Source organism: Perognathus longimembris, chromosome 2, assembly GCF_023159225.1.
Source record: "Perognathus longimembris pacificus isolate PPM17 chromosome 2, ASM2315922v1, whole genome shotgun sequence".
Taxonomy (NCBI): domain Eukaryota; kingdom Metazoa; phylum Chordata; class Mammalia; order Rodentia; family Heteromyidae; genus Perognathus; species Perognathus longimembris.
In genome coordinates this window covers 136273652-136298689 of record NC_063162.1, presented here as the reverse complement: position 1 = coordinate 136298689, position 25038 = coordinate 136273652, and the positions used below count along the sequence as shown (strand labels likewise).

Below are 25038 nucleotides of genomic sequence, written 5' to 3'. Positions count from 1 at the left end.
AAAAGAAAGGAAGGAAGAAAAGAAAAGAAGGAAGGAAGGAAGGGAGGGAGGAGGGACTATTTTGTAGCCTGCTGCTACAGTTTCCTTTTTGCCCATTGCTCAGTCACATCAGTCTTCCAACAGTGGTGTTAGAAGATTCTGTCCAGATTTCTTCCCTTCAATCTCATTCATCTCAACTTCAGTGCTGACTCTCTCAGCCGACTCTGCAAACCTTTGGTCCTCCTATTATATCCTTGGTGGTAAGCCTTCTTTGGAGCACTTACACTCAATTTCAAAACTATAGCAGGGGGGCTGGGGATATGATCTAGTGGCAAGAGTGCTTGCCTCCTATACATGGGTTCAATTCCCCAGCACCACATATACAGAAAATGGCCAGAAGTGGCGCTGTGGCTCAAGTGGCAGAGTGCTAGCCTTGAACAAAAAGAAGCCAGGGACAGTGCTCAGGCCCTGAGTTCAAGCCCAGGACTGGCCAAAAAAAAAAAAAAAAAAAACTATAGCAGGGTCTTTGGGGAGATAGCTCAGTGCCACAGTACTAGTATCAGGCGCTGGGGTTAACACTGAACATCTACAAAACAAACAATAGAACGATAAGTAAATCTAACATCCTTAAAAATTACCTACATCTATGTAAGGATGTAGCTCCATGGTGTGGATTTGATCCCCAACACTGCAAACAAACTACCTACATCTCTCCTGCTCTTTATTGTGATTGCCATTGCCTAGTACAATGTCATGTTGAGTTGAACAAATACTTGTTAGATAAGGAAGGGAATGCTCAGTAGGGTCAAATACCACAGACTTATTCCACCCACGATTCTTGCATGATTGTTGCAAGAATTCCAAAGTATTTGTTCGCAACGAAGGTCGCTATGTCCTTGTTCGTATAATAATAATAATAATAATTAATAACAATAATTTAGAAGAGCCAAACTTGAAAGTTGCATTGGACCCTTCATCCCTGGTCAATTTGAGGACACATCACTCTAAGCATCCCTTTAAAACCTAAATACACTAGTTCATGAAAAAAATATATAGATTTAGTCCTAACCAGTACAACCTCCCTCGCTGTAAGAAGCCCAGGCCGGGAAGGATCCTTCAGCGGACTCCCGCTTCCTGGGGTCGCCGCAGGAGGCGGATCTTAAGCTGCCAGAACGGAAGTTCCGGAGCCTTCAAACCCTCGGGGAAGCAATTCTGCAACGGACCAAGATGGCGGCGCCCAGCGAGGAGCAGACGTTTGCCGCGGGGATTGAAAAGAATTGGGGTACAGTCGTTCGTTCCCCAGAAGGGACCCCCCAAAAAGTCCGGCAGCTCATAGACGAGGGGATTGCCCCGGAAGATGGAAGCGCAGAAGCGTGAGTTTCTCAGTCCCTCCCTGGGTCCGGCGGGAAACTATGGGCCTGAAGTGGGAGCGGCCGGGAGGTGGGGTGAGGGGTGGGTTCTCTCTTAGCCCGCGAGTTCGTCTGTGGAGATGAATTGTTCTTACACTCTGAAGGAGACTAGGGTTGCCATGATTGGTCGGTTTCAGAGTCTTGTCAGAGGGCTTTTGAAAGGGGAAAAAAAGGGGCGGGGGGGGGAATACCGCTAAATGAATGAGTGCACCTGACTACTCTTAGTTGGTGTTCTAAAGAACGTTTCTGTGGAACCCCTTTGACACTCTGGTGGTGAAGCTTAGGAACTTCTTTTCCAGGACCAAAAAAAAAAAAAAACTTTAAATGTATAAAAACAAATAACTTGAGACCAAATTAAACTAGTTTATGTTGGAATGTAGTTTTCAAGAGTTTCTTCCTGGTTGGGAATGTGGCTTAGTGATAGTGAGAGTGTTTGCCTTGCATGCATGAAGCCCTGGGTTCGATTCCTCAGCACCACATATATAGAAAAAGCCGGAAGTCTCCCTGTGGCTCAAGTGATATAGTGCTAGCCTTGAGCAAAAAAAGCTCAGGGACAGTGTCCAGGCCCTGAGTTCAAGCCTAAGGACTGGTAAAAAAAAAGAATTTATTCCTAGGCTGGAGCATCTGTGGCTCAAGCCTGTAATCTTAGCTACTCGAGAGGCAAAGATCAGGAGCACTGCAGGTTTGAAAAGTTTCTGAGCCTTTATCTTAGCCAGTAGTTGGATGAGGTTGTCATCTCACCAGTTTAGAAACTGAGATCAAGAGGATCTCAGTTCCAGGCCAGCCCATGCAAAATATTTGATAGGAATCCTATCCCCAATCTCAACAGAGAAAGCAAGGAGCTGGGGTGGGTGCCTTTCACCCAACTACAGCTGGAAGCATAAGTAGGATGGATGTCCAGGCTGGCCCTGTGCAATAAGTTGGAGACCCTAACAAAAAGGTGTCTAAAGACTCTGCGCACCAGTGGTTAAAACCAGTAATCCTAGCTATTCAGAAAGCTGAGCAGAAAATGGCAGTTGGAAGCATAGGACATTTCATGAGACTTTTATCTCCATTTAATCACCAAAAACTGAAAGTAGAGCTGTGGCTCTTGTAGTAGAGCTTTAGCCTCGAGTAAAAAGTTCAGGGACAGTGCTTAGACCTAGAGTTCAAGCCCCAGGACCAGAAAAAAATAAAAATAAAAAAGAAAGTACCTAAAGCAAATTGAGCTGAAAGTGAGGTATGGCCTCACTTAGAGTGCCTACTAAACAAGAGCAAACTCCAATAGTGCATAAATAAAAATATAGCCAGGCCCTGGTGGCTCATGCCTGTAATCCTAGCTACTCAGGAGGCTGAGATCTGAGAATCAAGGTTCAAAGCCAACCTGGGCAGGAAAGTCCATGAGACTCCTAACTCCAATTTACCACCAGAAAACCAGAAGTGGCGCTGTGGCGCAAGTGGTAGAGTGCTGAAGAGCTCAAAGACAGTATCCAGGTCCAGAGTTCAAGCCCCACAACTTACAAAATAAATAAATTAATTAAATTAAATATAGTTTGGGTGTGATTGGTACTGTGATGTATAGATAAACTAAATAATGTTACAATGAAAGATTGCCCACCAGTCTACTTTATTTTAGGAAGGACACATCTTCCACAGACCAACCAGCTAATGGATCACCTGAAGCACAGCAACCCCTGTTGGAATCTACCAGCAAAGAAGCTTTCTTTAACAGAGTTGAAACATTTTCTATATCCTTTTGCAGTGAACCTAAACAGTTCCTCCTGCTCCTGGAATTGTCATTCCTCTAGGATGCTAGACTACTTACTGTGCTGTTTTATTTTATTTTGTGCTGTTATTAGACTGTAAACTCAGAGCCTCAGGCTCTCAAGAAAGATGGCACTTTTCCTCTTGAGCTACACTTCCAGTTCATCTTTTTTTTTCTGTAGATATGTCCATATAAATATATATGTAGATAGATTATTGTTATTACTATACTGTAGACAATTGTTATTATTAAGGTGTTATACAGAGCAGTTTTCTTTTTAGATAATGCCACTCCTTCCTTCACTGTCCCCCTCTTGTCCTTGTCCACAAGTTGCATAGTTCATTTTTCACATAGTGTCTACTGAGTACTATGTCTGCTTTGTTCATCCTCCCTCCCTTTATTCCTGGACCCCTCTCTTTCTCCTCCCCTCAAAAGACAGAGAAAAAAAATCCCATAACCCTGCAAAAACTATCAACACAACTACCACTACCACCAACAATAACAAAAAAATGTTTGTATATCCTGGAATTCGTTTTGATAAATAGTTTTTAAATGATCAGAGGCATTATGCCTGGCTAATTGGAGGTAAGAGTCTGACTTTTCTATACCCACGTTGACGTCCAACCTTGATCCTCAGATCTCAGCCTGAACCACTGATCTCTGGCTTACTCTGATGTTTTAAACTAAAGTCAGTCTTGGTAAGAACTTTTATAGGAAAATTAGCATCGTAATATGTTCCCTCAAAAGGACATTTGAGATTTTCTAAACTTTTTTTTTTTTTTTTGCCAGTCCTGGACCTTGGACTCAGGGCCTGAGCACTGTCCCTGGCTTTTTTTGCTCAAGGCTAGCACTCTGCCACTTGAGCCACAGTGCCACTTGTGGCCATTTTCTCTATATGTGGTACTGGGGAATTGAACCCAGGGCTTCATGTATGGGAGGCAAGCATTCTTGCCACTAGGCCATATTCCCAGCCCCCTAAACTTTTTTTTAACAAAAGCAAAAGTGAACATGAGAGAAGGAATGATACTGATACTTGTATATTGGTTGTGTTCACATCAATTTCATCTTCCCCTTACCTCTAGGAAGGCTTTATTAGTATTCATTTTACTTAAGAAATCATTACATGACTTGTTCAAGACAACCTAGTAGCAAATGACAGAGCAGGATTAGAATCTAATTTTTTAAAAACTATACTACTCTTTTGTCTCCTACATTTCAGCTAAATCCTCCCTTTTCTTTTTTTGTGCCAATCCTGAGTCTTGAACTCAGGGCCTAGGATCTGTTCCTGAGCTTTTTCTCTCTAGTCTTGCACTCTGCTTCTTGAGCCACAGCTCTATTTCTGGCTTTTTGTAGTTAATTGGAGAAGGAGTCTCACAACTTTCCTATTGGCTAAGAACCACAATTCTTAGATCAGGATCCCATGAGTAGCTAGAATTACAGGCATGAGCCATTAGAGCCCAGTAAATTATCCTTTTGTTGTTGTTGGTAGTGGGGTGGTCATAGGGCTTGACCAGTCCTGGGCGCTGCCTCTTAGCCCTTTTTGCACAAGCCTCTACCACTTTGAGCCACATTGCAACTTCTGGTTTCCTGGTGGTTCATTGGAGATAAGATTGTCTTACACTTTTCTGACTGGGCTGGCTTTGAACTGCAGTCCTCAGATCTCAGCCTCCTGAGTAACTAGAATTACAGGCATGAGCCACTGGTGCCTGACTTAAATTCTTTTTTTTTGGGGGGGGGGGGGTACTGGTACTGGACCTTGAACTCAGGACCTCATGCAACTTTTTCACTCAGGGCTGGAGTGGAGAAAAAGGCCAGAAGTGGCACTATGGCTCAAGTGGTAGATTTCTACTCTTGAGCAAAAGATAGTGCCCAGTCCCTGAGTTCAAATCTCAGGACTGGCAAAAAAAAAGAAAGAAAGAAAGAAAGAAAAGACATTACTGACCTGCATATTAATAAATAGTAAACTTGGGAGGATAATGAAAATTTTGTTTTAGTACTTGTAGGATTTGAAATCAGGGTTTTGTGCTTGCTAGACAGATGTTCTGCCACTTGAGCTACACTCTCAACCCTTTGTACTTTAGTTTTTTTTTTTTTTGTTTTTTTTTGGCCAGTCCTGGGGCTTGGACTCAGGGCCTGAGCACTGTCCCTGGCTTCTTCCCGCTCAAGGCTAGCACTCTGCCACTTGAGCCACAGCGCCGCTTCTGGCCGTTTTCTGTATATGTGGTGCTGGGGAATCGAACCTAGGGCCTCGTGTATCCGAGGCAGGCACTCTTGCCGCTAGGCTATATCCTCAGCCCACTTTAGTTATTTTTTTTCAAATAAAGTTTTCCTTTTTGTCTAATCTGTCCTAGATTGTAGTCCTTTAGCTTATGCTTCCTGTGTAGCTCGTTTGACAGCCCACATCATAGCACCAGCTTTTTTTATTGGTTGAGATGGGGGTTTCAAAAACTTCTTGCCCAAGATGACCTTGAACTGCAGTCCCCCCATCTCAGCTTTCTTAGTAGTGAGCATTATAAGTATGAATCACTGTATCTGGCTATGAAAATTAGTATTGGTTTTCTTTTTTCTATTTAAATTTCTTTGGGGGGCTGGGAATGTGGCTTAGTGATAGAGTGCTTGCTTAGCATGCATGAAGTGCTGGGTTCGATTCCTCAGTACAATATAAACAGACAAAACTGGAAGTGGCACTGTGGCTCAAAGTGGTAGAGTGCTAGCCTTGAGCAAAAATGCTCAGGGACAGTGCCCAGGCCCTGAGTTCAAGCCCCACAATGGACAAAACTTAAAAAATATAGCCTGAACTGGGGGCATAGCTCAAGTGTAGAGTGCCAGCCAATATATATCTTATACATACATATACATATGTATACATACATATATACACATACACACATGTGTATATACAGTATACATGTGTACACCTATGTATATGTGTGTAATATGCATATATATGTGTCTGTATATATAGAGAAAAAGCTTCCTAGAGGTAAAATTAATGTATTACTCTGCTTGATGCTCAAATGACCATCATTTTGCAAAGTATGTGTCTATACTTTGAAATTGGTTTGTAATTTTTCTTACTGCTTATCTCATTAATGTGCTTATTAAAGTTTTAATTCTGTTCACTGCTCTTTACTTGTACTCTTGCTTTTCTTAACATGAATACTCTTTAAAATGGGCAGGGAAGCCCCCTGAGCTATCTCCACTTGTCTGTGCGAAATATGGCTGGGTCACAGTTGAATGTGACATGCTGAAATGTTCCAGCTGCCAAGCTTTTCTCTGTGCCAGTTTGCAGCCAGCTTTTGACTTTGACAGATGTAAGTATAAAGTACAGATTATATTTTTCTCCACAAAGACTGAATTGTTTTAGAGCTGGACATGTGGGACACACCTGAAATCCTAACATTCAGGACACTAAAGCAGGAGGATGGAAGATTTAAGACCAGCCTAGGCTATGTAATTCCAGGCAGCTGAATTGACTTGATATATATATAAAATTATTTTTATTGTCAAGGTGATGTACAGACAGGTTACAGTTACATATGTAAGGTAAGGTAGTGAGTACATTTCTTATCATAGTTGCTCCCCCCTCCCTTGTTTTTCTACCTGATTTGATATATTGACTTTATATATCCTAAGTAACTGATAGTGGAATGTTTATTTTAAATTTATAATCTTAAAGAAACAGGACTTTTAGAAGGCTCACACTTTGAAATGCCCTAATAATTTATTTAATATGCTTGTGTTGATCTTAGGCTCTCAGTTTAACTTACTTTGTGAACAATTTTAAGTCATGTTACCTGTGTGGATTTCAGATAAGGAACGCTGTGCTGAGCTGACAAAATCCCTGTGCACTGCCCATGAAAAGTTCTGTTTCTGGCCAGACAGCCCCTCTCCAGGTACTTACTTGTGATAATTTCCATTTATCATCTCTCCTAGATCTCTTCTCTAATATCATCCATTACTTTGTGAAAAAACCTATTCTTTGAAGTTTGTTTTTCCTCTCTTTGTACTTTTCAAGAACTTGATTACACTTTTATTTTATGTTTTGTTTGTTTTTTGTTTTTGTTGCCAGGCCTGGGGCATGGACTCAGGGCCTGAGCGCCATCCCTGGCTTCTTTTTTTGCTCAAGGCTAGCACTACTTGAGCCACAGGGCCACTTCCGGCTTTTTTCTATATATGTGGTGCTGAGGAATCGAACCCAGGGCTTCATGTATATGAGGCAGGCACTTTACCACTAGGCCATATTCCTAGCCCTTATTTTATGTTTTAACTTTATCAAGTGCCAGTTGAATCCTCACAAGCACCCTAGGAGGCAGCTATCATCAACTAGTTGTTTGGGGTGAGGAAACTAAGAATCAGAAGTCCTAAAATGAACTAGAGAAATGCCATGTCTATAGTTTTCTCTGGTTCCTAATTCTGTTTCTCCTACCCATTGAGCAGCTCCTATTCTACCTCGGCTTCCTGTAAAAGGAAGATTCAGTAGTTGTACTAATGATGGCTGTGGAAGACTCCCAGCTTACTACAGCAAAACAGTATACTTTAGCAGCCACACTGAGGTAAGACCTCATCCCAGCCCAAGGCTGCCTCAGCCAGGCATCAGGAGGGGCCATGTCCATGCTCTGGGTTTCTTCCCAGTATCAGTGTCAGGACACTGTTTCTATTGAAATAGGAAACACTGGTGTGTATGCTGAGGACTTCTGAATAAGAGAACGCACAACCTAGTATCCCCTGGGATATTAGAATAGTTTGTTGTTCATGCAGGCCTATTTCTGCTGAGACCTTCAACAGCAGAGCCCTCTGGTGGGGAAATCTCACCAAGTACAAAATTCTTCCTCCATGTTACAAAACAACAGTGTTCATACCTTTTATACCTTGATCAGGATTAGTCCAGGGTAGGTATAGGTTTTATTTCAAGTTGGAGAGCTCAAGTTAATTCCAGGGTTAGTGATAGCTAGGAATGAGTGACCACTAAGAGGGAAAAAAATGGTTGAAGGTGACCTCTGATGAAATTGTTTAAGTGAAGGTGATCCTATAACAAGGATTTCCTGCCATAGGCCTATGTTTCCCACAGCTCAACCTTGTGAGCATTTGAACCTATCATTGTACTCAGTGCAAGTATTAGGTTCTGCCCAGAGCTCTGTTACTGGTCCCCAGCTCTTGTTGTTACATGCTTTTCTTTCTTGACCCCATTCACGGTTTTAACTTCCTTGAGGATATCTAATTTCTTTCCAGACCTCACTTTTGAGGGTGACTCATACCTTCTTGTTTTATTTTATCACTACCAAGGGTTGAAATCAGGGTCTCAAGTTTGCTTAGATTTCTCATTCTGTTAGTGCTCTACCACTTGAGCCATGCCTCCAGTCCATCATTTTTTGCTGGTTAATTGGAGATAAGAGTCTCATGGACTTTTTTTTCCCCCTGCAGGACCTGGGGTTTGAACTAAGGGCCTGGCCACTGTCCCTGTTTCTTTGTGCTCAAGGCTCTACCACTTGAGCCACAGTGCCACTTCCAGCTTTTTCTGGATAGTTTATTGGAGATAAAATTCTCACAGACTTTTCTGCCCAGGCTGGCTTCAAACCAAGATCCTCAGATCCTGAGTAGCTAGGATTACAAACATGAGCCACCAGCACCTGGCTAGTTTTTATTTTATTTTATTTTGTTTGCTAGTTTGGGGGATTGAACTCAGGGCTTGAGGTGCTCTCTCTGAACTTCTGTGCTCTATCATTCTCTACTTCCTCTTTTGGACTTTTCTGCTCCATCAGGCTTGAAACTCAAATCTTCCAGATCTCAGCCTCCTGAGTAGCTAGCATTACAGGTATGAACTAGCATCACCCAGCTTGTATGCTTTTTTTTTTTTTTCTTGTTTCTAGAAGATTTTACTGTGAATTTCTAAGTAGTGTAGCAGTTAGACTAAACCTTGAATTAGAAGATGTACAGAAAAGTGTACAGACCTAGTTTTTTCTCCCAAGTTTTGCCAAACCAAACCTCAGCTCCTGGTCATCAGAGTACGTTTTGTTTTTTGCTTTTTGTCCCGGAAGCTTCTTTTGCTTAAGGCTAGCATTCTGCCACTTGACCAGTTGAGCAACAGCTCCACTTCTGGCTTTTTTTTTTGCCAGTCCTGGGACTTAAACTCAGGGCCTGACCACTGTCCTTGACTTCTTTTTGCTCAAGGCCAGCACTGTGTCACTTGAGCCACAGCTCCACTTCTTGCTTTTTCTATGTATGTGGTGCTGAGGAATCTAACCCAGTGCTTCATGTATACGATGCAAGCACTCTACCACTAGGCCATATTCCCAGCCCCACTTCTGGCTTTTTCTGTTTATATGGTACTGAGCAATTGAACCCAGGGTTTCATGTATGATAGGCAAGCACTCTACCACCAAGCCACGTTCCCAGCCCCAGAGCATGTTTTATTGTTCAACTTTATTTGTTTGTTTGTTTTTTGAGACAAGATCTCAACTATGCAGCCTGAGTTGGCCTTCAACTTGTAATCCTACCTCTGCCTCCCAAGCTTTTTCATACCCAGCTTTTTCTTGATTTTTTAATATATATATATGCCTTTCCCTTTTATTTTATTTTTTTTGCTAGTACTGAGATTGTTTTTGTTATACATTTGCATTATTAAGATGTTGTACAGAGGAATCACCATTTCCTAAGTCACATGATGAGTATATTTCTTTTTTGGACAATGTAGAACTGAGTTTTTAACTCAAGGCCTTGTGCTTGCTCAGCTTGCTTGTTTGGCTGGCACTCTACCATTTGAGCTATACCTCCAGCCCAGCCTTTTGCTGATTTTTTTAAAAAAATTTACTTTATTTGTTTGTTTTTTGCCAGTCCTGGTGCTTGGACTCAGGGCCTGAGCACTGTCCCTTGCTTCTTTTTGCTCAAGGCTAGCACTCTGCCACTTGAGCCACAGCGCCACTTCTGGCCTTTTCTATATATGTGGTTCTGAGGAATCGAACCCAGGGCTTCATGTATACGAGGCAAGCACTCTTGCCACTAGGCCATATTCCCAGCCCTTTTGCTGATTTTTGTAGAGATGCAGTCTTGAGGACTTTTCTACCTGGTTTGGCTTCACACTTAAGTCCTCTAGATCTCAGCCTCCTGAGTAATTAGACATACAGACACGAAGCCAGGCATTTCACTAGGACAGTCCCCAGGCCCTCAGTTCAGGCCCCAATACTGGCACAAAACAAATATAAAAAAAAGAAAGAAGCATGAGACATTGGCTCCTGCCTTTCTTTCTTTCTTTTTTTTTTCTTTTTTGTAGTGCTGAAAATTGAACCCAATGTCTCATATATGCTAAGCAGAAGGGACATTTTTAGTAAAATGATTCATGTTTTGGGTTTTGGGTTTTTTTTGTCATGAGGCTTGAACTTTGGGTCTGGGTGCTGTCCCTAAGCTCTTCTGCTCAAGGCTAGTGCTCTACCATTTGAGTCACAGTGCCACTTCTGGTTTTCCGGTGGTTAACTGGAGATAAGAATCTCAGGGACTTCCTGCTAGGGCTGGCTTTGAAGTGCAACCCTCAGATCTCAGCTTCCTGAGTAGCTAGGATTGCAGGCCTGAGCCTGGCTGATTCATATTTTTATATAAATTGTTACAGTTATCCCTTGTTAGCCATGAAGGATTGGTTCCAAGATCTTCTATTTATCTGTAGATCTTTCATGTTAAATTACATAAAATTAGATTATATAGAACATTATATAATTTATATATCACTTTCCCTTCCCCTTTCCAAAACAATTTCAGTGGGTTTCATTGTTCAGATTTCGTAGTTGCAAATAATCTATCTTCATCCTCCTTGTTAGCCCAACCCTCTTCTGCTAGTACTAACCCCGCAAACACAGAGCCTTTTTCTCTTCCCTGGTCCCTCGCATCCCTATTGATAACAGCTTTCAATAACAGCTTTGCATATGTTCTTGCAATATATTATAAAATTCACCCTCTTTCTTTTTTCCTTCTCCTTCCCTTCTCCTCCTAAGTAATCCCTTAGATTCAGTTCTGTGTTTATATATGTAATGATGTATAGGGGACTATATATATGTCTGTTCTTGTCCATGAATATGTATGTCTTAGGTCTAGCTTCCACATATGAGCAAAAACATACATTATCTGGTTGTTTTTAGCTTGATTAGTCTTGCTTAATATGCTGTAATATATTACACTCCAATTCATCCACTTTCCTACACATGACACAATGGTCATTTCTCTTTATGGCTATATAACATTCCATATTATGTAAGTATTTATATTTATATATGCTGTGCTCCATCTTCTTTATCCATCCATGTGTTCTTGGGCACCGCTGTTGTTTGTTTGTTTTTGTGCCATCCTGGGGCTTGAACTCAAGGCCTGGGCACTGTCCCTGAGCTTCTTTGGTATAAGGCTAGCACTCTCCCACTTGAGCTACAGCACCACTTCTGGCCTTTTCTGAGTAGTTTATTGGAGATAAGACTCTCAGGGACTTTCTTGCCCAGACTGGCTCTAACTGTGATCCTCAGATCTCAGCCTCCTGAGTAGGATTACAGGCGTGAGCCACCAGTGCCATCTTATGTTGTTGGGTTTTTGTGAACAGCAATACAATAATTTCTTAGTATCATCAAATACCTCTTCCCCTCCATTTCATGTTTCTCTAATTGTTCCATTTGTGTTTACTTGTTAACACCAATGTTATCTTCTGTGTTACTTGGTCCATAGATCGATTTGGGACATTGCCATTGGATGAGCCTAATGTCCTTGTCAATGAATTCCTAGACCGTTTTCAAAGCCTTTGTCACTTGGACCTTCAACTTCCTTCCTTGAGGTCAGAGGATTTGAAGACCATGGTGAGTTTTTCTTGGCAGGGTTATAGCGGCCTGTAGGGGTCATCAGTGTTGGTAGCGAGCATTTCTTTTAATGCCAGGAAGGTGCAGATTGTTGGGAAAAGAACTACCAGATGGGCAGCTGTGGAGAGTTTGAGTAAATAAATTCCATTTGAACATTTAGAATGGTTCTTTCAGTGGCATAAATTCAGTTTTATTTTGATTTGACTATTTGATAGAAAATACTGAAATGTGACTGTGAAAGGCTTGTTTATGTATTTATTTATGTCTGTACTACAGCTGGAACTCAAGGCCTCACATTCTTACTTGGCTTTTGTTGTTGTTGTTGTTGTTATTATTATTATTATCACCTTGGCTTTTTTGCTCAAAGCTAATGCTCTACCACTTGAGCCAGAGATCTACTTCTGGCTTTTTGCTGGTTATTTGGAGATAAGAGTCTCACAGATTTTTTTTTTTTTTTTTTGGCCTAGGCTGTCTTCAAACCTTGATCCTCAGATTTCAGCCTCCTGAGTAGCTAAGATTACAGGCGAGAGCCACAAGCATACAGCTTGCAATTTTTTGTTATTTTTCTGCCAGCCCTGGGGTTTGAACTCAGGGAAACTTCTGGCTTTTTCTATTTATGTGGAACTGAGGAATTGAACCCAGGGCTTTATGCATGCTAGGCAAGCACTCTACCACTAAGTCACATTCCTAGCCCTTGCAAATGGTTTATTACATACAATTTTCCCAACGCTAGGGGACTAAAAACTCCCTTTTCCAGGGAATAGAAACATTGAAATGCTCTAGCCTTTCTCTTTTTTGAAGTTGAATGTTACTGACCCATATTACCAGCCTGTGAGTTCTCTTTGAAGTGTATTTTAGGAAGTAAAAGCTGATTATTTTGCTTGCTTTTGTTTTGGCCAGTCCTGTGGCTTGAACTCAAGGCCTGGGCACTGTCCCTGAGTTTCTTTTGCTCAAGGCTAGCACTCTACCACTTGAGCCACAACACCACTTCTGGCCTTTTCTGTTTATATGGTACTGAGGAATCGAACCCAGGGCTTCATGCATGCTAGGCAAGCACTCTACCATTAAGCCACATTTCCAGCCTTTGCTTGTTTAAATTAACACTGTGCTGCAGCTTTTAGCAGTCAACTATTAACCTTGTTGTCTTTTGTAAATATCACACTGTTCCTGGTCAAGTCATCCCCTGTTTCCCATAGTTACTATTGTTCTTAGCACAAAAATTAAGGCTGACAAACTCTGTTCTTTCAGAAAGTTAATTCAGTGTCAGGCCAAGACATAAATAGGACTATTTTCATTGTTTGGGTTTAAATTTCATAGGTTTTAGAGAAGAACTACAATTGGTAAGTTGAAAACAATTTAGTTTGATAATTCCAGGAAAACCACTCCCTTTCTGGGTCAGCAGGTCAGCAGCTCTGAAAGCTGCTATGTGACCCCTTAGCCCTGTCCTAGAATAAGTCTTCTCTGTGGAAATGCTGCCTTTCTATTTGTCCTTTCTACCCAGGATTTTGCCTTCTCCCATCTACATGCATTATCCTGAATACATTTTCTTTTTATGGTGGTTGAAACTTCAAGTTTTTTACCTTGGTTCTGTTCAGTGCTTGACAGAAGACAAGATCAGTCATCTGCTACATTTGCTTGAAGATGAACTTGACCCTATAACTGAAGAGAGGAAAACAGCAAGCAAATTAGGCTCAGACATCCAAGTCCAAGTCACTGCCTGTGTTCTTTCTCTGTGTGGCTGGGCATGGAGGTTAGTCAGCTATTTCTGTCTGACAGTGTGAACCATGACAACAACACATACCTATATATTGTAGTCACTCATTGTATCTGGAAATCAGGTGATGTTTTCTGTGAGAAAAGAAACAAAGAATATTGGTGGTGGGAGGAGGGGAGAATCCAAACTTGAGAAGGCATGGTGTTTACACCTAAGTTTCCTATCTTGTATTCCCAGTTCCCACCTGGAAACTTGTGTTCCTATAAACAGTGAAGCTCTTCTCTAAAAACAGAAAGAAAATGAGCTCCTTTCTATTGTGAGAAAGGAAGGAAAATAAGTTTAATTGATGAGCGCTAGCAAAGGAGTCACCAGCTGGAGTTCCCCACGTTCCCCTTGTTGGTATTTCCATCCCAGCTGCCAGTTTGGCTGGCCTCCCTCTGAGGTGAAGGCTGTTAGAACCGACCTTGGTTTACCCCAAACATGCTTTCTGCAGTAGATTAAGGAAGGAGTTTAAGAGGACCCGATAGCTTTATGAAACAAACTTCAAAATAGCCTTGAGGATCTTAGGCTTAATATACAGTCTCCCATTAAATGCACACAAGGGCATATGCACATATACAACATCAGTATATGACATTAACTAAAGTATAGTATATGCAGCTGTGAAACTCCATGGAGTTCTAACAGTTAACAGTTTTCTAAAATGATTATCAGGAATCTGAAACAGTTTCAGCTAATGGGGGGTAATGGGTAGCTTGTGGGTGAATGGACAAGGAAATAGAGGACTAATACAGTCCTAACACTCAGTGTATATATAAGAAAAAGGAAGTGGAGACTTGATAGAACTCCAGGGAAAGGGGTAGGAGAGATGGCAAAGAATGATGAAAAGAGTGACTGATCAAAATGCACTGGACACAAAGAGGAATGTTAAATTGTAACCCTTTCATACAATCCTTTGAAAGTTAAAAAGCCACAACCCCTCCAAAAAGTAAATAGCCTGGGGAGAGAGCACATCAAAATATATGGAAAATATGTGGGTGAAGTTAGAGCCGAGGACATGGTTCCAGACCACTAGACCAGTCAGGGTTGGTTTGATGAGGTAAAACATATAAAGCATGTACTTTGCGTGGAACTGGCTCCTTTGGAAACACACACTTTCTTTGTCACTTCTTCCTAGCTCTTCTTTGGAACCCATGCAGCTCTCCCTGATGACATGCTCACAGTGTATGCGGAAGGTGGGACTCTGGGGCTTCCAGCAGATTGAGTCGTCTGTGACTGACCTGGATGCGTCCTTTGGCTTCTCCAGCTCCCCCATTTCAGGCACTGAGGGTCGGCCAGATCGCTTCCCTCTAGTGCCTGAATCTCCTAGGAGGATGATGACTCGGAGCCAGGATGCCACGTTTTTCCCAGCTTCAGATCAGGTATTAACATAGCTTAACAGCATTCTTGCTAAAAGTGTTAGTGGTAGAAAGTTGGAAATTGACTTGTAGTCTTCACCTTTTTTTTTTGTTTTTCAAACTCAGGGTCTCATACTTGCTAGCTAGGTAGGCACTCTACTACTTGAGCCACACCCCCCAGCCTTTCTTGGCTTTAGTTATTTTTCAGGTAAGGTCTCAAATGTTTGCCCAGTTCTAGCTTCAGACCATGATCCTCCTTCCTATAACCTGAATAGCTAGAACCTAAGATATAAACCACCATGCCCAGCTTATTAATTGAGATGGGGGTCTTTCTAACTTTTTGCCCAAGCCAGCCTCAAACCACAGTCTTCCCAATGTCTAGCTCCTGAGTAGTTGGATCTTTTTTTTTCAGTCTTGGAGCTTAGACTCAGGGCCTGGGCACTGTCCCTGAGCTTCTTTTGCTCAAGGCTAGTACTCTACCACTTGAGCTGCAGCACCACTTCCAGTTTTTTCTTGTGTATGTGGTACTGAGAAATCGAACCCAGGGCTTCATGCATGTGAGGCAAACACTCTACCACTAAGCCACATTCTTACCCCAGTAGTTGAATTTTTTTTTTTTTTTTTTTTGGCCAGTCCTGGGCCTTGGACTCAGGGCCTGAGCACTGTCCCTGGCTTCCTTTTGTTCAAGGCTAGCACTCTGCCACTTGAGCCACAGCACCACTTCTGGCCGTTTTCTGTATATGTGGTGCTGGGGAATCGAACCCAGGGCCTCATGTATAGGAGGCAAGCTCTCTTGCCACTAGGCCATATCTCCAGCCCCAGTAGTTGAATTTTTTATGTGAGTCATCACATCCATGTTTTGTTTTGTTGATTTTTGTTGTACTGGGAATTGAACTCAGGGCCTTACCCATGCTACCCTACCACTTGAGCCATGTCCCTAGCCCTTTTGCTTTTATCTTGCTTTTGAGATAGGTTTTTGCTTCCTTTGCCTACCTGGCTAGCTGGGAAGACAGGCTTGTACCACCGCACCCAGCAGTTGGCTTTACTTGTAACCCTGTGGATCAGGCTCTTCCATCATGTTTCTCTTCATAAGTGGAAAAACTAAATATGTTTCAGAAATTCAGTATCAAAATAGAATAGTCTGTGACAATAGTGGCTATGCTGACAATTCAGAAGCTAAGTTTTTATCATTTAAACTATAAAATACTAGACCACCTGCTTTTGAAAGAACTTCCAATCATAACTATCATCATCACTTATATACCTCCTTGTCTTCCCTTTTTCTTTCAGACTGAAAAGAGCCCAGGTCTCATTGTCTCTAGAACCCGAAGTTGGGACTCTTCCAGTCCCATTGAGCGGCCTGAGCCAGAGGCAGCCAGCCCTACCACCAGAAGCCGTCCAGTGACTCGAAGCATGGGAACAGGAGACAGCACTGGCCTTGATGTACCCTCAAGCCCTCTCCGGAAAGCCAAACGAGCTCGTCTTTGCTCTTCCAGCAGCTCGGTGAGGTTTTTTTTGCCAGTCCTGGGGCTTGGACTCAGGGCCTAAGCACTGTCCCTGGCTTCTTTTTGCTCAAGGCAGCACTCTACCTCTTGAGGCACAGCGCCACTTCTGGCTTTTTCTGTTTATGTGGTACTGAGGATTTGAACCCAGGGCTTCATGCATGCTAGGTAAGCACCCAGGCCACATTCCCAGCCTAGAATCACAGTTCGAAGCTCACCTAGGCAGGAAAGTCTGTGAAACTCTCATCTCTAAAATAACTACCAGGGGTTGGCAATGTGGCTTAGTGGTAGAGTGTGTGCCTAACATGCATGAAGCCCTGGGTTTAATTCCTCAGTATCACATAAACAGAAAAACTGGAAATGGTGCTGTAACTCAATTAGTAGAATGCTAGCCTTGAGCAAAAGAAGCTCAGAGTCAGTGCCCAGGCCCTGAGTTCAAGCCCCAGGACTGGCAAGAAAAAAATAATAAGAATAAAATAAAATAACCAGCAAAAATCTGGGCTTGAGGCATAGCTCAAGTTGTAGAGCACCAGTTAAGCAAGCCTAAGCTTGTGAGTTCTAACACTGGTACTGCAAATAAAGGAAAGCAGAGAAGGAAAGAAGGAAGGGAAATGGGAGGAAGGAAGAGAGAAAGGGAGGAAAATAAAAAGAGAAGTTAAATAAGAATGTACTCAGAAATGTGGAACGACAATCAGGAAATTGAGGCCAACCTAAGCTATATATATAAAGCAAGACCTTGTCTCAAATAAAAATAAAGCTAGGCAACGGTGGCTCACACCTGTGATCCTAACTAACTACTCAAGAAGTTGAGATCTGAGGATCTCAGTTCAAATCCAGCCCAGGCAGGAAAGTCTCGTAGACTTTTTTTTTTTTCCTGTTTTGGTACTGGAGTTTGAGCTCAGAGCCTGGGCACTTTCACTGAGTTTTTGTTCAAGGCTAGTGCTCTATCACTTTGAGCCACATCTCTACTCCCAGCTTTCTGGTGGTTAATTGGGATAAGAGTTTCATTGACTTTCCTACTGGCTTCAAACCACAATCCTTAGATCTCAGTATAGAATTACAGGCATGGCATGAACCACCAGTGCCAGGCTTATGAGACTCTGATTTGCAATACGTCACCCAAAAGTGGTAGAGTTCAAGCCTTCAGGAGAAGCTCAGGGGCAGTGCCCACAACCTGAGTTGAAGCCCTGGAACTGGCATAAAAATAAAATTTGTGAGGGTAAGGAAAGCACAGAAATGGAGGGACAAAGTGTTAACAAATTGCAGCCGAAGTACTCACTAGCTAGCCACTGCTAAATGAACTAAACAACTTATAGGAGAGGGAAAAACAGAGAAGTGTGACATTCTCTAAAAAGAAATGTACTCATTACCTGATTTATGTAACTGTAACCCCTCTGTATATCATATCACCTTTATAATAACAATTAAAATTAAATAAGAAATAAGTAAGGGGAACGTAAGACAGCCATTGATGTCTCACTCCAGTAATCCTAGCTATTCCGGAGGCTGAGTTTTTTGTTGTTTTTGTGTTTTTTTTTTTTGCCAGTCCTGGGGCTTGGGACTCAGGGCCTGACCACTGTCCCTGGCTTTTTGCTCAAGGCTAGCACTCTGCCATTTGAGCTACAGCTCCACTTCTGGCTTTTTCTGTATGTGTGGTATGTGGTGCTGAGGAATTGAACCTAGGGCTTCATGTATGCTAGGCAAGCACTCTACCACTAGGCCACATTTCCAGCCCCAAGGCTGAGATTTATAAGGATCATGGTTTGAAGTTCAGGAGACTCATTATCTCCAGTTAACTACCAAAAAGTGGGAAGTGGAACTGTAGCTCAAGTGGTAGAGTGCCAGCCTTGAGTGAAAAATCTAAAGGACCATACTCAGGCCCTGAGTTCAGGTCCCAGGACAGGCATAAATAGGAACATAAAACTAGAAATGAAGCAGTTGCAAGATTTTTGAGGCAGGGGCTGGGGATATGGCCTAGTAGCAAGAGAGCTTGCCTTGTATACATGAGGCCCTGGGTTCGATTCCCCAGCACCACATATACAGAAAATGGCCAGAAGTGGTGCTGTGGCTCAAGTGGCAGAGTGCTAGCCTTGAGCAAAAAGGAAGCCAGGGACAGTGCTCAGGCCCTGAGTCCAAGGCCCAGGACTGGCCAAAAAAAAAAAAAAAAGATTTTGAGGCAATTGCTTCTCTGAATAGACCTAGCATCTGTCCTGCATTAACCCTATGTCTCTTCATCTGCCCTCAGGACACATCTTCCCGAAGTTTCTTTGATCCCACCTCTCAGCATCGAGACTGGTGCCCCTGGGTGAATATCACATTTGGTAAAGAAATCAGAGAGAAAGGTGAAACAGAGGTGGATGCTAGCATTCCGTCAGAGCCAGGCTGGAGGGCAGTGCTGTCTATCCTGTTGGCCTACAAACAATCTAAGCAGCCAGCTGAACCAGACTCCATGGTGAGCAGAGGTTGCCCTGCATGTTTAGGGCTCTTGTTGTCCATGAGATGGGCCCAGAGGCTTGTCCTGTACTTCTTCTCTACCTGCCTGAAGCTTTCCTAAGTCATTGCACTCATGTTGTTTATATGTCAGAGAAAAGCATGAGAGTGAGTCAGTCCTTCTGCGATTTAGCATATGACATTCCATTATATTCTGCTAAATTCTTTGTGCTCTCAACTTAAAAGACGAGAAGAAGGGAAGGAATGCAGAAAGGGAATTAGTTGGATCAGCAGTATGCAGAGCAGCTACTTTCTCTGTCAGTTAGTATCTCTCCATTTGGAGCTCAAAAGGGTCCATTCCTTGTGTAGGATATATCACTTTACTCTGGTCCATAGCCTACACATATATCTTCCAGTCCATCCTTAGCCAGCCTTTTCAGACTGCTGTGCTCATGAAATAACTGAGAAAACATGTTGGCTCTGGGTCAAGAATGAAGCTCACAGACGTAAAGAAGTCACCACCATGGACTCCTTTTTCCTTTGCAGGCTGGTTCCACATTTGTCTTGTAGCCTACTGTAAATATGTTACTGACCTCCACACCCTCCCAAGTAAATAATAAGTGAACAACACTTGGCCTGCATGCCTTCATTCATGGTCTCTTGTGGTCTTGGTAGGACCACAGGCTTCCACAAGAGGGAGCTGAAAGGATGCTAAAAGCTCAGCAGTATACATGAATGCCCTCAGTGAATATTGAGGGTTTCCAAGTTGCTCATGGAAAAATAAAGCCTGCATTTTCTTTCAACTTAAAAAATCCTTTAGAGGGGCTGGGAATGTGGCTTAGTGGTAGAGTGCTTGCCTAGCATGCACGAAGCCTTGGTGCTGTGGCTCAAGAGGTAGAGTGCTAGCCTTGAGCAAAAGGAAGCCAGGGACAGTGCTCAGGCCCTGAATGCAAGCCCCAGGACTGGCAAAAAAAAAAAAAAAAAAATCCTTTAGGAATACATAGTTATTTAAAGACAAATATTTGACCCGGCACTCAACTTGGAGGTATTAAATCTACCTTTGCTTACAAATTCTCTCTGCCTAAGTCTTCAGGAGATAATGTTTGTCAGCTTTTGTTAAGACTCCCCTTTAATATTGTCAAATTAAAAAGGCAAAAACAAAAACACGGGTACTTGGCTTACACTGTTAACCTAACTACTTAGGAGGCTGAGATCTGAGGAATATGGTTCCAAGGGCAGGAACGTTTGTGAGACTTATATCTCTAATTAGCCAGCAAAAAGCCAAAAGTGGAGCTGTGGCTCAAGGGGTAGAGTGCTAACCTTGAGCAAAAAGCTCAGGGAGGGCTGGGAATGTAGCTTGGTGTTGGAATGCTTATCTAGCATGCATGAAGCCCTGAGTTCTATTCCTCAGTACCACATAAATAGAAAAAAACTGAAGTGTTCCTGTGGCACAAGTGGTAGAGTGCTAGCCTTGAGTACAGGGAGGCTCTGGGATAGTGACTAGGCCCTGAGTTCAAGCCCCAGGACTGACACAAAAAAAAATTAAAAAGCTCAGGGACAGTGCTTTGAATTCAAACCCCAGGTCTAGCACACATGTAAAAGTAAAACAAACAAAAAAACCCAGGGCTTTTGTATGTGTAATGGTGAGGGTGTTATTGTCAGAAGAAAGAGTTGCAGCATGTCCTAATTGGCTCTGGATTCTGGGACTTTTCAGGTTCATTACGGAAGTGGGTTATTAACCTCACTGCTGTGGGTGATACAAATCCTAATGGAGCTGTGAGGAAGGATCTTGATGGTTTTATTATTTTTTTTCCAAAGTAGTTTCAGCTTTGTCACTAAACCAAACTCCCTTGGGTCCCAACTCAAATTTTTCCATCCTGAGGCTTTATTTTCCATTTATTTATTTTTCTGCTGGTCCTGGGGCTTGAACTCAGGGCCTGGGTGCTTTCCCTGAGCCTCTTTATGCTTAAGGCTAGTACTCTACCACTTGAGCCAAAAGCCACTTCCAGATTTTTTGAATAGTTTATTGGAGTAAGTCTCACAGGGACTTTTCTGCTCAGGCTAGCCTGAGAGGCTAGGATTACAAGCATGGGCCAATGCCCAGCTCCTGGAACTTTATTTTATTGAAATCCTTATCCATAAGAGGATAAGGGAAAAATAGAAATGCCATCTTATGTTAGGAACTGGTCATAGCTTGTGTATGTCTCCCTAAATGTCCTTTGTCCTCTCCCTAAGGCTCTGTCTGTGTGGGAAATCTGTGCTCTATTGTTACTCTCAGAGGCTGAGAAGACCATGTTCTGACTTACTAAGAACTTCTATTTCTATTAAATTGCTTTGTCTCCCCGTAACACCATTTCTCATAGCCTCAGAGCACTTCCTAAGTATAATCAAGTGGCAATGATAGTCTTCCTATTTTTAGCTCTGCTAGCTAAAACCTGAGCTGAGAAAGCCAAGGTCATAGTTGAAACTCTTAGGGGTCATTCAACTTTATTTCTTAGCTTTGGTGTCTTAGCCTGGTGTCACATAAATGTGAATCCTTGTTCACAAGAAATAATACACTAGGGGCTGGGGATATGGCCTAGTGGCAAGAGTGCTTGCCTCGTACACATGAAGCCCTGGGTTCGATTCCCCAGCACCACGTATACAGAAAACGGCCAGAAGTGGCGCTGTGGCTCAAGTGGCAGAGTGCTAGCCTTGAGCAAAAAGAAGCCAGGGACAGTGCTCAGGCCCTGAGTCCAAGGCCCAGGACTGGCAAAAAAAAAAAAAAGAAGAAATAATGCACTAGGACAATTTAAGCATTGTGGATTTACACAAAACAAAAATAAATAAACATATGGCCAGGTGCAGTAGCTCAGACCTGACATCCCAGCTATTCAAGAAGCAGAAATTGGGATGATCAATTCAAAGCCAGTCCAGACAGGCTGGACATGGTGGTATGACCGTGTTATCCCAACTACATGGAAGGCATAAGTGGGAGGACTATGGTTCAGGACATGAAGACCTTTTTTCTAAAACATTAGATCCCTTTCCAAGAATATCCAAAGCAAACGGGGTTGATGCCTGCCTGGCAAAGTTCTGAGTTCAAACCCTATTACTGCCCCCCTCAAAAAAAGAAAAAAGAATAGTACAGAATAGATGTTGCACAAAGCCAGAAGAGTCAGGGCACACATACACAGATTAGATACATACAGATAGAAAGGAGGCTGTGAGACACATTTTGGAAGCTCAGAGTTGGCATCAGTCTCACAGTAGAATATAAACTTTATTAGTTATTTTACTTCAGTTGTTCATTATGCATAGTATAGAATAAAATTAGTTTCCTGGGCACCAGGAGCTCATACCTCTAATCCTAGCTACTCATGAAGCTGAGATCTACCAGGCACTCACTGATGGCTCACATCTGTAATCCTAGCTACTGAGGAGGCTGAAATCTGAGGATCACGGTTCCAAGCTAGCCTAGGCAGGAAAGTCCCTGAGACTCTTATCTCAAATTAACCACCAGGAAACCGGAAGTGGTGCCGTGGCTCAAGTGGTAGAGCTCTATCCTTGAGCAAAGGAGGTCAGAGATAGTGCTCAGGCCCTGAGCTCAAGCCTTACAACCAACAACAACAAAAGAGACTGAGGATTGCAGTTGGAAGCCAGCCTAGGCAGGAAAGTCTCATCTCCAATTAACTTTTTTAAGCTGAAAGTGGAGCTGTGGCTAAGGTGGTAGAGGGCGGGAAGGGAAGGGGAGGAGGAGAGGGAAAGACAGAGCACTAGCCTTGAGCAAAACAAACTGAGGTACAGTGCCTAGGCTCCAGGATTGACACAGTAAATAAATAAATAGTTTTTATTCAATCCTAGGTATATCTAGATCATTGTAGGAGAAATGTTCTAAAGTTATCTCCTAGCTTTTGTCTCTACAAAAGAATTTAATCCTAATAATATATCTTTCTCTCTATAGAGTCTCTCGGAGAAATCAAGGAAAGTGTTCCGGATATTCCGGCAGTGGGAATCTTTATCCTCATCCTGAAGATATACCAGCCCTTGCAAGAGGACTGAATGAGAGAGACTTTGAAACAGAGGCAGAATTCCCTTTTGGTCAGCCCATGCTGTTTGTCTCCATCCTGGCTTAACCACAGGAGTCCCTGCATTCACAAAGACATTACATGTCAGTCATCCGTGCTAGTGAGAGGCAAGTTGCTTCACAGGAATGTGAACAGGGAAGGTAAGCAAGCTGCCTTCTATGGAAAGACTGGTCTTAGAAAAGCAGATGGAAGACCCAAATGGCAACGTCCAGTCTATGCTGTAGTACGGCAGTGTTATAAGCACTCATATCCCAGGAACACAAGTGTGTTAATAAAAGCTTTCTTACAATTCTTCCTGCTAGAAAACTGTTTTCCTTTAGTCTGGTGGGTTCTGGTGGGTTGCATACTTCAGAGAACAGTGAAAAGAGTTGAACTTTGGGTTTTCCAATTGGCTGCAGAAATGAAGACTTATTTGTAATTCTACTCAAAGAGGTGTAGTCTTTCTTAAGGCTCAGGCAAAGTGGGGGGTTTTTTTTGTTTGTTTGTTTTGGTTTAGTTTGGTTTTTTAGTGCTGATCCTAGAGCTTGAACTCAGGGTATAAGGGTTGTTCCTGAGTTTTTCTTCTCAAAACTAGCACTCTACCACTTGAGCTATAGCTCTACTTTTGGCGCGCACACGTGCGCGTGTGTGTGTGTGTGTGTGTGTGTGTGTGTGTGTGTGTGTGTGTGTGTGTTTCATTGAAGGTAAGTCTTATGCACTTTTCTGACCAAGATTGCTTTAAACACTGGTCCTCAGATCTTAGCCTCTTGACTAGCTAGGATTATAGGCATGAGCCACTGGTGCCTTCTCATCGCAAAAGACATTTACTCTCTGTCCCAGATCAAGCTTCAGCTAGTGGACCAGACTATTCAGAGGCTGCTTCCACATTCTTTTCCTAAAGGTCTAGCCTGCCTGTCATATTGTCAATAGCTTCACTGCAAGATTTTTTTGATTTTTTTTTTTTTTTTTTTTTTTTGGCCAGTCCTAGGCCGTGAACTCAGGGCCTGAGCACTGTCCATGGCTTCTTTTTTGCTCAAGGCTCGCACTCTGCCACTTGAGCCACAGCGCCACTTCTGGCCATTTTCTGTATATGTGGTGCTGAGGAATCGAACCCAGGGCCTCATGTATACGAGGCAAGCACTCTTGCCACTAGGCCATATCCCCAGCCCTGCAAGATTTTTTTTTAACTTGCAAAAATTTTTTGTACAATGAGGCTTTTATTATGACATTTCCACACATGTATACAAGACACTCTACCAGCTTCACGCCCTATCTGCCTCTCCCTTATTCCACACAAAACAATTTTATTTGCTTATTTTTTTCCCCCCAGTTCTGGGGCTTGAACTCAGGGCCTGAGCACTTTCCCTGTCTTCTTTTTGCTCAAGGCTAGCAGTCTACCACTTGAGCCACAGTGCCACTTGCCTCACAACAATTTCAACAGGTTTTATTGTTCTCTCTCTCTTTCTCTCTCTCTCTCTATATATATATATAATATGTATATAAAGTACTTTGACCCTAATTCAGCTTCCTTCACCCTCTTTTTTGGGCCTTCCCCACTCCTAATGTTACCCACCCCCCAACATTTTACTGTCCTGTCATTTTTTTAGTGTACATTAATTGTACAAAGGGGTTTCACCATGGTAATTTACATGCACATATATTTCAGTTAGATTGACCTCTATTGCTCTCACCAGCTAGAAATATCTGTCAAGCAGTGTGATTCTATGATTTTTCTGCTGCTAACTCAAAAACCTGAGCCCTGTCTCTTATAATAGAAAGGATCTGTTAAAATGGCTCATGAGATACTAGTGTCCAGAAGGGAATCTTCCTAGGCTTTTTAAATTTTTATTTTATTTTTATTTTTGCTAGTCTTGAAGCTTGAACTCAGAGCCTGGACATTGTCCCTGAGCATCTTTTGCTTAAGGCTAGTACTCTACCACTTGACCCACAGTGCCATTTCTGGCTTTTTTTGTTTATGTGGTACTGAGGACC

The 25038-nt window shown here is 42.5% G+C and overlaps 1 protein-coding gene across 3 annotated transcripts; it reads left to right on the top strand.

Annotated features, from left to right (window-relative positions):
• The first annotated feature begins 1190 nt into the window (after positions 1–1190).
• On the top strand, positions 1191–23358 carry Zc3hc1 (zinc finger C3HC-type containing 1). 3 transcript variants are annotated; one of them, XM_048340217.1, is made up of 10 exons: positions 1191–1352; positions 3004–3115; positions 6296–6446; positions 6945–7028; positions 11830–11957; positions 13553–13707; positions 14849–15092; positions 16359–16571; positions 18816–19022; positions 22944–23358. In XM_048340217.1, the coding sequence occupies exons 1-10, from the start codon at positions 1207–1209 to the stop codon at positions 23010–23012; spliced, it is 1509 nt and encodes a 502-aa protein (XP_048196174.1). In that variant the 5' UTR covers positions 1191–1206; the 3' UTR covers positions 23013–23358. The 3 variants fall into 3 exon arrangements, with proteins under 3 accessions (XP_048196174.1, XP_048196176.1, XP_048196175.1); XM_048340219.1 differs by having other exon boundaries at positions 2989–3114; positions 6295–6446; positions 18816–18875; XM_048340218.1 differs by having other exon boundaries at positions 2989–3114; positions 6295–6446; positions 18816–18951.
• The last annotated feature ends 1680 nt before the right edge of the window (positions 23359–25038 follow it).

What these genes read in the sequence shown, in the direction of transcription:
- Zc3hc1 (XM_048340217.1), top strand. Translation starts at nt 1,207, where the DNA reads ATGGCGGCGCCCAGCGAGGAGCAGACGTTTGCCGCGGGGATTGAAAAG. An exon ending in TTTTCCCAGCTTCAGATCAG is followed by an intron (nt 15,093 to 16,358) that starts GTATTAACATAG and finishes TTTTTCTTTCAG; the next exon opens with ACTGAAAAGAGCCCAGGTCT. An exon ending in CAGCTGAACCAGACTCCATG is followed by an intron (nt 19,023 to 22,943) that starts GTGAGCAGAGGT and finishes TTCTCTCTATAG; the next exon opens with AGTCTCTCGGAGAAATCAAG.